This window comes from Oncorhynchus nerka, linkage group LG20 (assembly GCF_034236695.1).
Source record: "Oncorhynchus nerka isolate Pitt River linkage group LG20, Oner_Uvic_2.0, whole genome shotgun sequence".
Lineage (NCBI taxonomy): Eukaryota > Metazoa > Chordata > Actinopteri > Salmoniformes > Salmonidae > Oncorhynchus > Oncorhynchus nerka.
The window spans coordinates 84,711,242-84,725,610 of NC_088415.1; the positions used below are offsets into that span (position 1 = coordinate 84,711,242).

A 14,369-nucleotide genomic window follows, 5' to 3' on the forward strand; every position below is an offset into this window, starting at 1 on the left:
ACATTGACACATTGACTCTGAACCAGTAGCCCCTGTATAAAGCCTCCACATTGACACATCGACTCTGAACCAGTAGCCCCTGTATAAAGCCTCCACATTGACACATTGACTCTGAACCAGTAGCCCCTGTATAAAGCCTCCACATTGACACATTGACTCTGAACCAGTAGCCCCTGTATAAAGCCTCCACATTGACACATCGACTCTGAACCAGTAGCCCCTGTATAAAGCCTCCACATTGACTCTGAACCAGTAGCCCCTGTATAAAGCCCCGCTATTGTTATTTATTGCTGCTCCTTAATTATTTGTTTTTCTTATCTCTTACTTTTTGGGGGGGGTATTTTCTTAAAACTGCATTGTTGGTTAGGGGCTTGTAAGTAAGCATTTCACTGGAAGGTCTAGACCTGTTGTATTCGGCGCATGTGACAAATAAATGTGTTATTTGATATGAAGGAAGTTAAGAGGTAGTTTTTTAGAACCTAAGCTAACTAGCATTAGCGTAATGACTGGAGGAACAGCTCTAGCAATTGCGCTAATGCTAGTTAGCAACTTCCTTCAATCTGCATTCAAGTACATAAACATGGTATCCGAACTATCCCTTTAAATTTGAAATGTGATGGTTGGAATAGGACTATCATTATACATCAGACCCCATGCACTGAGGATGTGGTGAGAGAAATGTAATTTCTTGGACATGCCTCCCACAAACTATGTCCTTGTGTTGTGAAATAAATAGGTGTCATTCAGTGGAGGGTAAACACACGTAAATGCCTTTTGTGTGATCTCTTTCCCACCGATCGTGAAAAAATGAATTGAAAGTATAGGGGAGTGTTACTTTAAATTAAGCACCAAACCTTTTTTTTACCACAACATCACTGGCGTCATTGTTATCCGGTGATCTGAGATGACTCTCACAAACTATCTCAGTGGGTTCTTTTCAGGAAACCTTCAGTGCCTGTCCTTCCTCGTTCACTCAAAACGTTTTCTTCACTTTTCTGCAGGAGAATGCTGAAGGACACTGCAGCCTGCAGCTGAGAGAGTCCTGTCAGTCACACAATATAAGTAGGATACAGTGCCTTCAGAAAGTATTCACGCACCTTGACTTTATCGACATGTTGTTACTTTTTTATATTGAACCTTTATTTAACTAGGCAAGTCAGTTAAGAACAAATTCTTATTTACAACAACGGCCTACCGGGAACAGTAGGTTTTTACTTTGTCAGCTCATGGATTTGATCCAGCAACGTTTCAGTTACTGGCCCAACGCTCTAACCACTACGCTACCTACCTCCCTTCCCCTCCACTCTAACCACTAGGCTACCTACCTCCCCTCCACTCTAACCACTAGGCTACCTACCTCCCCTCCACTCTAACCACTACGCTACCTACCTCCCCTCCACTCTAACCACTAGGCTACCTACCTCCCCTCCACTCTAACCACTAGGCTACCTACCTCCCCTCCACTCTAACCACTAGGCTACCTGCCTCCCCTCCACTCTAACCACTAGGCTACCTACCTCCCCTCCACTCTAACCACTAGGCTACCTACCTCCCCTCCACTCTAACCACTAGGCTACCTGCCACACCAAATATGAGTAAGTATCAGGTACATTTTGTCCACATCACCTCAGCATACGGTGGACTGAAGTGTTTTAAACGAGTGTTTAAGTGATATTTAAAACGGAACATTGGGCTTGCAGTACAGAGACAACTTTTTTCTAAGCATTTTCACGATTGATGTTTTACAGTTCACGTCTTCTTCTCTTGTTTATTTATTTGGCTGTTGTTGTATAGAAGCGGTCATTGGGTGAGTGTTTAGTCGGAACATTAGCTTTCACCCTGGACAACGTGTTGAAGAGGTAAAATAATAGAGGCCATCTTGTCAAGGTAAACTCTATTTTTGTGTGTGACATCACTGCCCTTTTTACTGGGGCAGGGCTCTCTGTGTGTGTGTGTGTGTGGTGTGCGTGTGTGGTGTGGGGTAATAAAAGTTTAACCTTTTTTAAATTGGTTGCCACTGTGAACAAAAGCTCTATCAAACATCACTACATCAGATGTCAATTGACACAGTCAGTGGTTCACTGCAGGTCAAGGACTCAATCTTACAAGGTGTGTGGTGCAGTTAGGAGATGTACTTCGGGGATGTGACCAGAGGGAGGAGGAGGACAGAGAGCTGAGCATCATTTACTCTCCCAGAGAAAAATAGAGAGAGAGAGATTTTATTTTTGGTGTTATGCTCTCCAATTCACGAAGACAGAGGAGAGTGCAGCGCTCTTTGTCTCTTCACTCCGGCAGTTCAGGAGGTTTTAACATGGGGAACCTAACCGGTAAAGTATAGGAGGACGTCATCGTTGCAAAGTTGAAATCCAAGCAGTGGAGGACAAATGACGAACATCAATGTGACCTTTTTCCCCTCTCCTTTTCATACATCCGTGTCTGAAGAGAAATAAGAAGAGGACATTTAAAAAGGACGAGGTAAGTTTTCCATCTTTCCATCCATGGCACATGACTATGGAAGAACATTTCTCCAATGACTACCATGAATGCTTATTATAAACAAATGCCCATGAAATAGGTGCATTAGTGTACATTAGTGTTTCTTGTTAGACAAAGACAAGAAACAGGCCCACTGTACTTTCCCAAATATATACAGCTATGGGTTCAACACTGTTTATAGTACCTATATCGCTAAAAGAATGTCAAAATGACCAGTATACTTTATACATTTATACAGTTTAAATAATATGGGAATAGTCATATTTTTACATCTATTTTCATGTATGTATTTTAGTACCTCTCATAGCTAATTATCTTGAACTTGATATGAATTCGGATGGGAGAGAGCAGTAGGTTGTTGTTTTGAATTAATCATGACTTTGTCCAGGCTGTGTTTATGCAGTTGGATCCGTGGCTGGTTTGGAGCCAAATATTTTAACTGAATTGTTACTATTGTTATGATTATTATAGTTTACATTGGTTGTTTGGAGTGACAAAATCCATTTGGATCTTTTAGCTTTGTTTAGAAAAATGTGTAATGATGATTTATGACAGGTTGGTCACAGATACCTTAAAAAATAAGTATGGGCTTCGCATAGAGTTGATCAGGCTGTTGATTGTGGCCTGTGGAATGTTGTCCCACTCCTCTTCAATAGCTGTACGATGTTGCTGGATATTGGCGGCTACTGGAACACGCTGTCCTACACGTTGATACAGAGCATCCTAAACATGCTCAATGGGTGACATGTCTGGTGAGTATGCAGGCCATGGAAGAACTGGGATATTTTCAACTTCCAGGAATTGTGTACAGATCCTTGCGACATGGGGCTGTGCATTATCATGCTGAAACATGAGGTGATGGTGGCGGATGAAAGGCACGACAATGGGCCTTAGGATCTAGTCACAGTAACTCTGTGCATTCAAATTGTCATCGATAAAGTGTAATTGTGTTCATTGTCGTTAGCTTATGCCTGCCCATATCATAACTCCACCTCCATCATGGGGCACTCTGTTCACAACATTGACATCAGCAAACCGCTCGCCCACACGACGCCATACATGTGGTCTGCAGTTGTGAGGCCGTTTGGACGTACCAAACTCTCTAAAATGATGGAGGCGGCTTATGGTTGAGAAATTAACATTACATTCTCTGGCAACAGCACTGGTGGACATTTCTGCAGTCCGTATGCCAATTGCACGCTCCCTCAAAACTTGAGACTTCTGTGGCATTGTGTTGTGTGACAAATCTACACATTTTAGAATGGCCTTTTGTTGTCCCCAGCACAAGGTTCTCCTGTGTAATGATCATGCTGTTTAATCAGCTTCTTGATAAGCCACACTTGTCAGGGGATAGATTATCTTGGCAAAGGAGAAATGCTCACTACTAACAGGCATTTAAACAAATTTGTACACCACATTTGGGAGTAATAATGTAAGAACCAATGCTGGAGTAGAGATGCAGGTACGGAGTCAACATTTAAATAACGAACAGATACAGAACAAGACTGGAACAGCGTCAGCACACGGGTAACACAACGACATCCAACAATTAATCATGAAGCGGGGAACAGAGCTTGGGAACAGACATACAGTGGGGAGAACAAGAATTTGATAACCTGCAAAATCGGCAGTGTTTCCTACTTACAAAGCATGTAGAGGTCTGTAATTTTTATCATAGGTACACTTCAACTGTGATTGAGTGTGTGGACAGGTGTCTTTTATACAGGTAACGAGTTCAAACAGGTGCACTTAATACAGGTAATGAGTGGAGAACAGGAGGGATTCTTAAAGAAAAACTAACAGGTCTGTGAGAGCCGGAATTCTTACTGGTTGGTAGGTGATCAAATACTTATGTCATGTAATAAAATGCAAATTAATTACTTAAAAATCATACAATGTGATTTTCTGGATTTTTGTTTTAGATTGTCTCTCATAGTTGAAGTGTACCTATGATAAAAATTACATACCTCTACATGCTTTGTAAGTAAGAAAACCTGCAAAATCGGCAGTGTATCAAATAATTGTTCTCCCCACTGTACATAGGGGAGGTAATGACACAGGTGATTGAGTCAAGGTGAGTCCAATAATTGCTGATACGCGTGACGGATGGGAAGGCAGGTGTGCGTAATGATGATGGCAGGAGAGCGTAATGCTGGGGAGCCTGGCACCTTTGAGCGTCAGGGAGGGGGAGAGGGAGCAGTTGTGACAGTATCCCACCCTCTAGGAGCACCGCCTGGTCCCACCTGGGCGAGCCTGATGGGCCAGGCGAAGGCCTGGACAAGCTGGTTGGGGCGTAAAAGCCAGACAAACCAGCTGAGGCATGGGAGCCTGACGACCCGGTTGAGGCATGACAGCCTGATGATCCCGCTGGAACATGAGAGCCTGATGAGCCGGCTGAGGCGTAAAACCCTGGTGATCCGGCTGAGGCCTTACGTGGGATGGGCGCCTGCAGAGCCAACCGGGACAAGAAAACCCCGAGACAGCTAGGACGTGGAAGCCAGACGAGCTTAAGCACCCCCGGTTACATCGGCGGCGCCCCCCCCAGACCCGATGTCACCACCAACTGGAAAGCCAGCACTCCCCGATGCTTCATTTGATGGCTTACGGATTCTGTAAGAACCGATGCTGTAGTAGAGGAGCTGGTACGGGGAGTCAACATTTAAATAAGGAACAGACATTGAACAAGACAGGAACAGCGTTAGCACATGGGTAACACAACGACATGCTACAATTAATCCTGAATGCGGGGACAGAGCTTGGGAACAGACATATATAGGGGAGGTAATGACACAGGTGATTGAGTCAAGGTGAGTCCAATAATTGCTGATGCGCGTGATGGGGGAAGGCAGGTGTGCGTAATGATGGTGGCAGGAGAGCGTAATGCTTTCGAGCGCCAGGGAGGGGGAGCAGGTGTACCAAATAAGCCTTTTGTGCATATGGAACATTGTTGGGATCTTTTATTTTAGCTTATGAAACATGGGAACAACACTTTACATGTTGCTTTTATATTGTTGTTCAGTCTGGTGAACCAAGTGCATGTGATGAGTAACCTTGTCTGGGACATTGGCTTTAGCACAGAAGGCTAACACTGCCAGGAGAACCAGTTCACGCCACCAACATAACCGAGGTCTCCTGTGAGCCAACACAGGTTCTCATGCAAGAATTAACCATCATGCGAGCTTGGTTCCTGTGTTACATTTTGCAATGTGTGTTAGCAAAGTTATATTAGAGAGACAAGATGTATTCACCCCTTCATGAAAGGTTATATCTTCCTGCTACAGACCAGAAAATCTGAAATCAATCAATCTCACCTGGAAGAGGAAAATACAACACTAGCGCCATTTTGGTATATTCATTCAGTATGAAATGTAGCATAACTCATAAAAAACAACATTTTAATGGGAAAGCAAATAAACAATTCTGTTCCTTTTATGTCAGTAAAAAGGTATCCTTTTTTTGCTCCATCCAGTACCTTGGCTGGTGCATGAAAGGTTTTCTAAATGGATGAGGGCATAGCAAGGCATCACATTACAGAAGAGGTATGCAATCACAAGTTAATAACTCCTCCAAAATGTATCTACTGTGCCACTTGATTCAATCATACAGTGTTCTGTTGTTCATGAAAAAAATGTGTAACATGCATTTGTAAAACCCCTGAGGGTAACACGTTTGTAATCTTCGGATATTAAATCAGTTTCAACCTGTATTATGGGCAACAATGAAATATGGAGAAATCATAAAAAATAAAAGAAATCAATTACACTTTATTTGAAGCTTAGCTACGTATTATTCTGTAGGCACACTACAGCTCAAAAGTTTGGGGTAATTTAGAAATGTCCTTGTTTTTTAAAGAAAAGCACATTTTTTTGTCCATTAAAATAATAATAAAATTGATCAGAAATACAGTGTAGACATTGTTAATGTTGTACATGACTACTAAATGATTTATTATGGAATATCTACATAGGCCTACAGAGGCCCATTATCAGCAACCATCACCCCTGTGTTCCAATGGCACGTTGTGTTAGCTAATCCAAGTTTATCCAAGTCATTCTGCGAAATGAAGGCATTTCCATAAGAGAAATTGCCAAGAAACTGAAGATCTCATACAACGCTGTGTAGTACTCCCTTCACAGAACAACGCAAACTGGCTCTAACCAGAATCAAAAGAGGAGTGGAAGGCCCTGGTGCACAACTGAGGAAGAGGACAAGTACATTAGTGTCCAGTTTGAGAAACAGATGCCTCACAAGTCCTCAACTGGCAGCTTCATTAAATAGTACCCGCAAAACACCAGTCTCAACGTCAACAGTGAAGAAGTGACTCCGGGATGCTGGCCTTCTAGGCAGAATTGCAAAGAAAAAGCCATATCTCAAACTACCCAATAAGAAGAAAAGATTAAGATGGGCAAAAGAACACAAACACTGGACAGAGGAACTCTGTCAGAGGAAGATTGGAAAAAAGTGTTATGGACAGACGAATCTAAGTTTGAGGTGTTCGGATCACAAAGAAGAACATTCGTGAGATGTAGAAAAAATTAAAAGATGCTGGAGGAGTGCTTGACGCCATCTGTCAAGCATGGTGGAGGCAATGTGATGGTCTGAGGGTGCTTTGGTGGTGGTAAAGTGGGGGATTTGTACAGGGTAAAAGGGATCTTGAAAAAGGAAGGGTATAACTCTGTGGACAGTGCTTAATTGGAGCCAATTTCCTCCTACAACAGGACAATAACTCAAGGCACAGCTCCAACCTATGCAATAACTATTTAGGGAAGAAGCAGTCAGCTGGTATTCTGTCTATAATGGAGTGGCCAGCACAGTCACTGGATCTCAACCCTATTGAGCTGTTGTGGGAGCAGCTTGACCGTATGGTACGTAAAAGTGCCCATCAAGCCAATTAAACTTGTGGGAGAGGCTTCAGGAAGCAGGGGGTGAAATCTCTTCAGATTACCTCAACAAATTGACAACTAGAATGACAAAGGTCTGCAAGGCTGTAATTGCTGCAAATGGAGGATTATTTGATGAAAGCAAAGTTTGAAGGACTTTTTTATTTCAATTTAAAAAAAATGTTTTATAACCTTGTCAACTTCTTGACAATATTTCCTCTTCATTTTGCAACTCATTTCATGCATGTTTTCATGGAAAACAAGGATGTTTGTAAGTGACCCCAAACTTTTGAACGGCAGTGTAAATTCGAGACACTCCACTTAGTAAGACTTGTCAAGTTTCATATGGTATGTATTCATTTGTGGATGTCCATCACATTTTGTATAATATGTTCCGAATTACAATTCCAATTATATTTTTTTCGAATTGCAATTCGTACAAAATCTTACGAATTTACAAATAAGTATGACATGTTACGAGTTCCAATTTGTTGTGGCTAACGTTAGCTAGGTGACTAGGTCGCTAAAGCCAACGTTAGCTAGGTGGCTAACGTTAGCTAGGCTAGGGGTTAAGGTTAGGAGTTAGGTTAAAGGGTTAGGGCTTGCTTACATGCTAAGTAGTTGCAAAGTAGCTAAAAAGTAGTAAGTAGTTGAAAAGTTGCTAATTAGCTAAAATTATGAGATTCGAACACGCAACCTTAGCGTTACACGCCCACCCATCCCGACCAACCAACATCCTTTCATTTTGGCCTTAACTAACCTTCAGTCTTATATAACCATACCAAACCTAACATTTCAAACTAATTTGAATGTCCCAGGTTTACATTTACTATGTTTCGTCTAGTTGAGACCAGGCTGCGTCATAACACTTTATAACACCTCATAACCATGTCATGACAGCTGTCATAGCCTGTCGTACATAACATTGTAACACTGTTTTCACACAGACGTTTTGTTGAATAAAATGTACATGTTAATGTTGTGCCATACAGTATATTGTGATATTTTAGAACCTGGTTATGACACCTACATAAGTGTCAAAACCCACAAAAACCTACCACACAAGGCAAACCATTCAATTACACCAAACTTGTAGTAGGCTTTGTTAGATAACATTTCCTGGAATTAGCATTGTAATTGCACACACATTGATATTAGACATACAGTACCTACCCCAATGCTCATTTGCTGATGACTGGGATGAATTCAGAAGCGATCCAAGACACCCTCATTGTGACATATGACTGACATATGAGCATGCACATAATAGGTCACGTCATAATCACCAACTGCCAAATGTTGTTTTGTTCAGACTGCAGCTAAACTGTCACCTACACTGAACCAAGCAAAACATTCCATTCCTATTATTTCCATTCTCCCCCTCAGGTGTTGTGTCCCCATAAACCAATGGCTCAGTATAACTGTTCCTCTCTGGGTCGGCCTGCCACCACTCCTGACCAGCTTGGTTGGAATGTGTCCTGGGCCCTGGGCAACGTCAGTGCTGATGACATGGAGGACACTTGCCTGAATCGAAGTCAGTACCTGGAGAAGTTTCTAGGCTTCCAGCGTTCGCCTGTTTTCCTGCCGGTTTGCATTACCTTCCTCATCATCTTCGCTGTGGGAGTGTTAGGTAACGTGCTCACCTGCGCCGTCATCGTGCGCTACAAGGTGATGCGGACGCCAACTAATTACTACCTGTTCAGTCTGGCCGTGTCCGACTTATTGGTCCTAGTCCTGGGTATGCCGTTGGAACTCTATGAGATGTGGAGCAACTACCCGTTCCTGTTCGGCGCTGGTGGCTGTTACTTCAAGACCTTCCTGTTTGAGACGGTCTGCTTTGCATCCATTCTCAATGTAACGGCACTGAGCGTGGAGCGCTACATCGCCGTGTTACACCCGCTGAAAGTCAAGCACGTGGCCACGCACACCCATGCCAAGCGTGTCATCCTGATGCTGTGGGTCATGTCCATGGTGTGCGCCATGCCAAACACCAGCCTCCACGGGTTGGCCGTGTTGAGGCCTCGATTTGGCCGCCAATTCCCAGAGTCGGCCGTCTGCATGATGGTCAAGCCCATGTGGATGTACAACCTGATTATTCAAGTGACCACGCTGGTCTTCTTCCTGATGCCTATGCTCACCATCACTGTGCTGTACCTGCGCATCGGCCTGCAGCTCAGGATGGAGAGGGGCATGCAGGGGGTCGGGATCGGGCAGGGTTTTGTTCCTGATCGCCACTGCAGGCACCAGCAGAGGGCGCGCCACAGACAAGTCACCAAGATGCTTTGTGAGTTCCTCATCCACTTTCTCTATAGTGCCTGAAGGGTAGAGAGATGTCCAGGAAATGACAGATTACAGACCGATCTCTCTATTGAATAGGGATTTAAAATGATTTGCTGAAGTACAACCGTTCCTAAACATGTCTGTTGTTACTTAAACATTGCTGTTGCTCTCAGAAGATAAGATGTTCTGGAAATGCGACAAATTATAGACCAATATTTATTTTGAATTGGGACTTAAAATGTGCTAAAGTACAAACCAAAAGATTAGTTTCTAAACATGTTCATTGTCACTTAAACATTGCTCTTGCTCTCAAAGTCTGCAGATGTCTTGTCTTGTCTGTCCAACTGTCTACGCAGGCGTACTGGTGATTGTTTTTGGCATCTGCTGGGCTCCCTTCCACATTGACCGTCTCATGTGGAGCTTCATAAACTCCTGGACTGGCCACCACCACCTGGTCTTCGAGTACGTCCACGTCGTCTCCGGGGTCTTCTTCTACCTCAGCTCGGCGGTCAACCCCATCCTCTACAACCTCATGTCCACCCGCTTCCGGGAGATGTTCCAGCAGATCACGTGTCGCTCCGGCCTCTGTGGCGGCGACGTGCGCATGCTGAACGCCCGTAGCACCCAAATGACCCTACGTAGTATCGTCTATGAGAAGCCACAACATAATGGGACCCCAGAGAGAATCACCCTAGACAGAGAGGAGCAGAATGTGTACGTAAACCCCCACGGCCAGCATGTATATGGCAATACAAGCCCTGATTAGATAGAGGGTGATGGGGTGGGGGTACCAAAACAATGTACAAACATTACCTAAGATTGGGTACCAAAATGAGAAAATGTGTAGCTGATTGAACGTGTAAAGCGAGAGTTTGGATGGAAAGCAACAGAGTTGAAGTTGAGCCCTAGACTTTGGATTTTAAGTGGAATTCTCACTGGGCGATACCAAAATTAACCAGGATGAGGTACCAAAATGTAATTATTAAATCGATCACTGATTGAATGTGTAGCAGGTAGGTATTTATTGGGATGACTCATGTACTGAAGGCAGCTTTGTAGAGTAGACACTAGTTGGCACAGCCACAAAGTCATGAAATCAGATTAACCCTAACCACCCTGCTAACCTTATGCCTAACCCTAACATATAGCCAATTTTGACTTTGCAGCCGGCCCATCTAGTGGAAATCGCTTAGCTCTGCCTCCAGAACATGACATCTCAACAAACATCAACCAGCGACTGTGTACAGCCAGAGTGGATAGAGACAGTCATAAAGTTTAGTCCTTCGACTTTAAAATGGTTCTCACACACATACAATTAGTTATATGTGGGATATTCAAATGTTTATTCTGTGCAGATGAACGTGTTCTTCAACCGGATATTAATATTCAGATTGAACACGTTATTTATATAAGCTTATTTTGAAAAAGAAACGATACCCAGCTTTGTAAAATATCTTATTAATATAATACTGATCTTATTCTGTTCATATGTTTCAGGAGACACGATTAAATTGTAACAGTCTTCTTCCATGCGTTATTGTACTCGGTACACTATCAAAATCCCACTCACTATGAATGTATATCACAGGCAATATTGAAAGTATATGGGAGATAGAAATGTCATGACACAGACTTGGAAAATGTGATGTACGTATGACATCCTTAAAGAAATGGAAATGGGGCAGGATTTCCATCAGCAGTAAGTAAATATGTACGCTAAACAAATGCCGTGTGCCTTTCTAGTAATGCTCCACAATGCACAGTATTGTTTCAAGTGCTTTCTGAAAACTGCAATTGTTTTATTCCTGTGTAAACTGATTTCAAATTAATATTTTGGAAGGTTTCAGCATCACGTACATTTCCATTGCTAAACAGAAGTTAAATCATACAGTATTTAGTCATTACTTGCATGCTCCCATAACGTCTCAAATGTTTTTGAATGGTCTCTATTATGAAAATAAATAGTTCTAGATGATATATTAGATGTAACCTGTCATGTGGGTTCAGAAAGGACTTGATTTTTTTTATAGAATACAAATTCATGTGTTATGTTGCTTTTAAGTAGCCTACTGTAAAATCTGAACATTATTTAGGAAAACACAATGGTTTTACTGACGAGCGGCATGACAAATCTACATGAAAAATCGGTTTAAATTGCAACAGTATAATTTACATTTGATAGAAAAAAATGGTGGGGATATTATAAAGCCAATCTAATAGGAACACATTTCTTCAAGACGAATAAGACTTCTCTTGAGCTTTCTCTGTGTGCCATTGAGAATATTTCATTTAATATAGGAATAGCTAATTATATTCACAATCTCTGTTTGAATGACAACTCTGAGTGAACAGTGCAGCATGAATCTCACACACTTCCCCATTATTACATTTGCCCCGGATCCATCCGGATAATGAGCTAGTGACGGCTCTACTGACTTTCTACTCTCCTAATCAATACTTCTTTATTCGCTTTCTAGCTAACGACAACACCGATCGTAGCATCTCAGATTCACAGTCCGTCTGGTTGAATGACCGAGGACACAATATAAAATGTCCCAAAGTTCCCGGGATTATGACTTTTTACCCTGAGCCATCTGGGGTAATGACTCCACAGACTGCCTTGTCTGGCTTCACTGTGCTCTGGGGCAGAATACTTACCACTCAGACGTGTGTGTGGAGCGAACTTCAGAAATCCACACAGTCCCTGGGGAATTACAATAGGAGTCCAGCGCAAGTTACGGATAATGATGAAAATGTGCGTCTGGCACAAGTTGAGGTGACCTAGGAATTTAATAACAAATACAACAATGAAGCCAAAAATAATAGCATTGAAACACAGTGCAGGTCTGGCTGTGGAAGTTTGCTAGTTTTTGTCTGGCGATAGTGTGCTCCGTCAGTGGTTTGACAAAGAGAAGTGTAACCTGGTTAAGAAAATGATCACAATCTATTAGTAGTTTATCATAATTATTATAGTCATGTGATGTCCATGGAGATACCATGATTAATTAGATGTATTTGTTTGATAATAATTGTAACCTTTATTTTCCCAGGTAAATTGAAAACAAACTCTCATGGACAATGATGACCTCACAAATACAGACAGCAGCAAGAACAAAAACACATCGATGAAGTAAACCTGTAAAACAGCACTAAAGTATAGTCTGTGTACTACACATTGTTAAGAGTTCAGGAAATTGGAAATGTAAGTGCCAGAGGCGATATTCTCTCCGTCTCTGTCATCAACTGGCTGAAGTTGCTCATCTTAATGACTGCACACACTGAACGGCGGTTTTATTGATTGACAGGTACCAACTCCAGAAGGTTTTAAGCTGAAAGTTAAAGCTATGTCCTGTCTACGAGACTCATGGGCCAGAGGCAATACCATCACAGTGAGATAGCAATAACCAATCACACAATGAACTGGCTAAAGTTAATCACTTTCGGCTAAAGGTGGTTGGCTGAACATCACTGTTATGAATTTACTTCTAACCCCAGAAGCTGTAACCTCCTTTATCACCTAAGGCCTGTTTACAAAATTCATTAGTACACTCTCTGGAGAGTCCGAACATCATCGGAGTGTAAATAAGAAAATAAGAAAATAATACCTAATATTCTCCCTAAGAGTATCTCGTTCATATATTTAAGCAGGCTTATTTTAGACATTGCGGAGGCAAACTTTAGGATTCACCAGGGCACCATCAAGATTCTGCTGTCATTGTACGGTCTATAAACTTAAACTCATCAAAACTTCTGTGGTGAGGAAAGAATTTTCTCAGTGCCAAAAGAGAGAACTTTCTTCAAATTCGATTTTTATCTTCAAATCGCTATACATGGAAGGGTTCTTCTAAGCCTGGTAAAAACCAGAGATCTTTGAATCAGACTTTTACAATCAACTTGCTTGGTGCCCACAAGAAAGAGCCATCAGCTACCCTTTCACACTACTGAGCTGTGCCCAACTGTATTGTGTGGCCTGGTCAGACATCCAGCATAATTGCTGAAACAATGCTGGAGAAGACAACATGAAAGGAAAACATCAGAGCCTCTGCACTGTACAGTAGAGTTTGGCATTGTAAAAGGTGGTGAGAAGGGTATAAGAGAGGAGCTGGGGTGAAGATTTTCTTTGAGCTTCTCTGTTTACATTATTAGTGCCAACAGGGCTATTCTCGGCCCCGGATGGCTGGAAAAACCTATTTATAAAACATTCTACCAGAACCCTCTGCGCTCTATGAAATAAACAGCACCTCAAAGAATTTTAAAGCACACCACCAATGTAAGGCACGTGATAATGAAAATACGTGTGGCTTCTAACCCCTTTGGCATCACATCCACTCTGTGTGTAAACCCACGCAGCATTACGCTTTAATATAACACCTCAATACATGAAATAAAACCATCTATTCAAGTCAGTAGGTTGCATGCCTCTGAGTTAAGATGTCCATATATGGTCATCCTTCACAACTCTAAGACACACCTCCAAAGGAAGAATCTGGGGTTATCATACCTTATGAGTAGTTTAACGCGGACATAATACAAGCAAGCGTGTCATGCGATCGCATAGAAACCAGGCCTGTAATTTTGTGATTTTAGGGGCAAGGCCATTTGGCTTTTAAGATGTGCCCAATCTGCCAGGCAACTAGCAAAAATATCAAATTAAATGTATTTGAAAACTGAAAAAAAAAAACCACTAGCTATTCTGTTAAGAAGGCATATAAA

General features: G+C 42.2%; 1 protein-coding gene across 1 annotated transcript; it reads left to right on the forward strand.

The window, feature by feature from the left end:
- Positions 1-2,172: 2,172 nt before the first annotated feature.
- Positions 2,173-11,645, forward strand: LOC115103318 (neuromedin-U receptor 1-like). Its single transcript, XM_029624191.1, has 3 exons — positions 2,173-2,475; positions 8,763-9,660; positions 10,013-11,645. The coding sequence occupies exons 2-3, from the start codon at positions 8,784-8,786 to the stop codon at positions 10,420-10,422; spliced, it is 1,287 nt and encodes a 428-aa protein (XP_029480051.1). The 5' UTR covers positions 2,173-2,475; positions 8,763-8,783; the 3' UTR covers positions 10,423-11,645.
- Positions 11,646-14,369: the final 2,724 nt, after the last annotated feature.

Coding starts and splice junctions, on each gene's coding strand:
- LOC115103318 (XM_029624191.1), top strand. CDS start 8,784: ATGGCTCAGTATAACTGTTCCTCTCTGGGTCGGCCTGCCACCACTCCT. Junction 9,661..10,012: donor ACAAGTCACCAAGATGCTTT/GTGAGTTCCTCA, acceptor CTGTCTACGCAG/GCGTACTGGTGATTGTTTTT.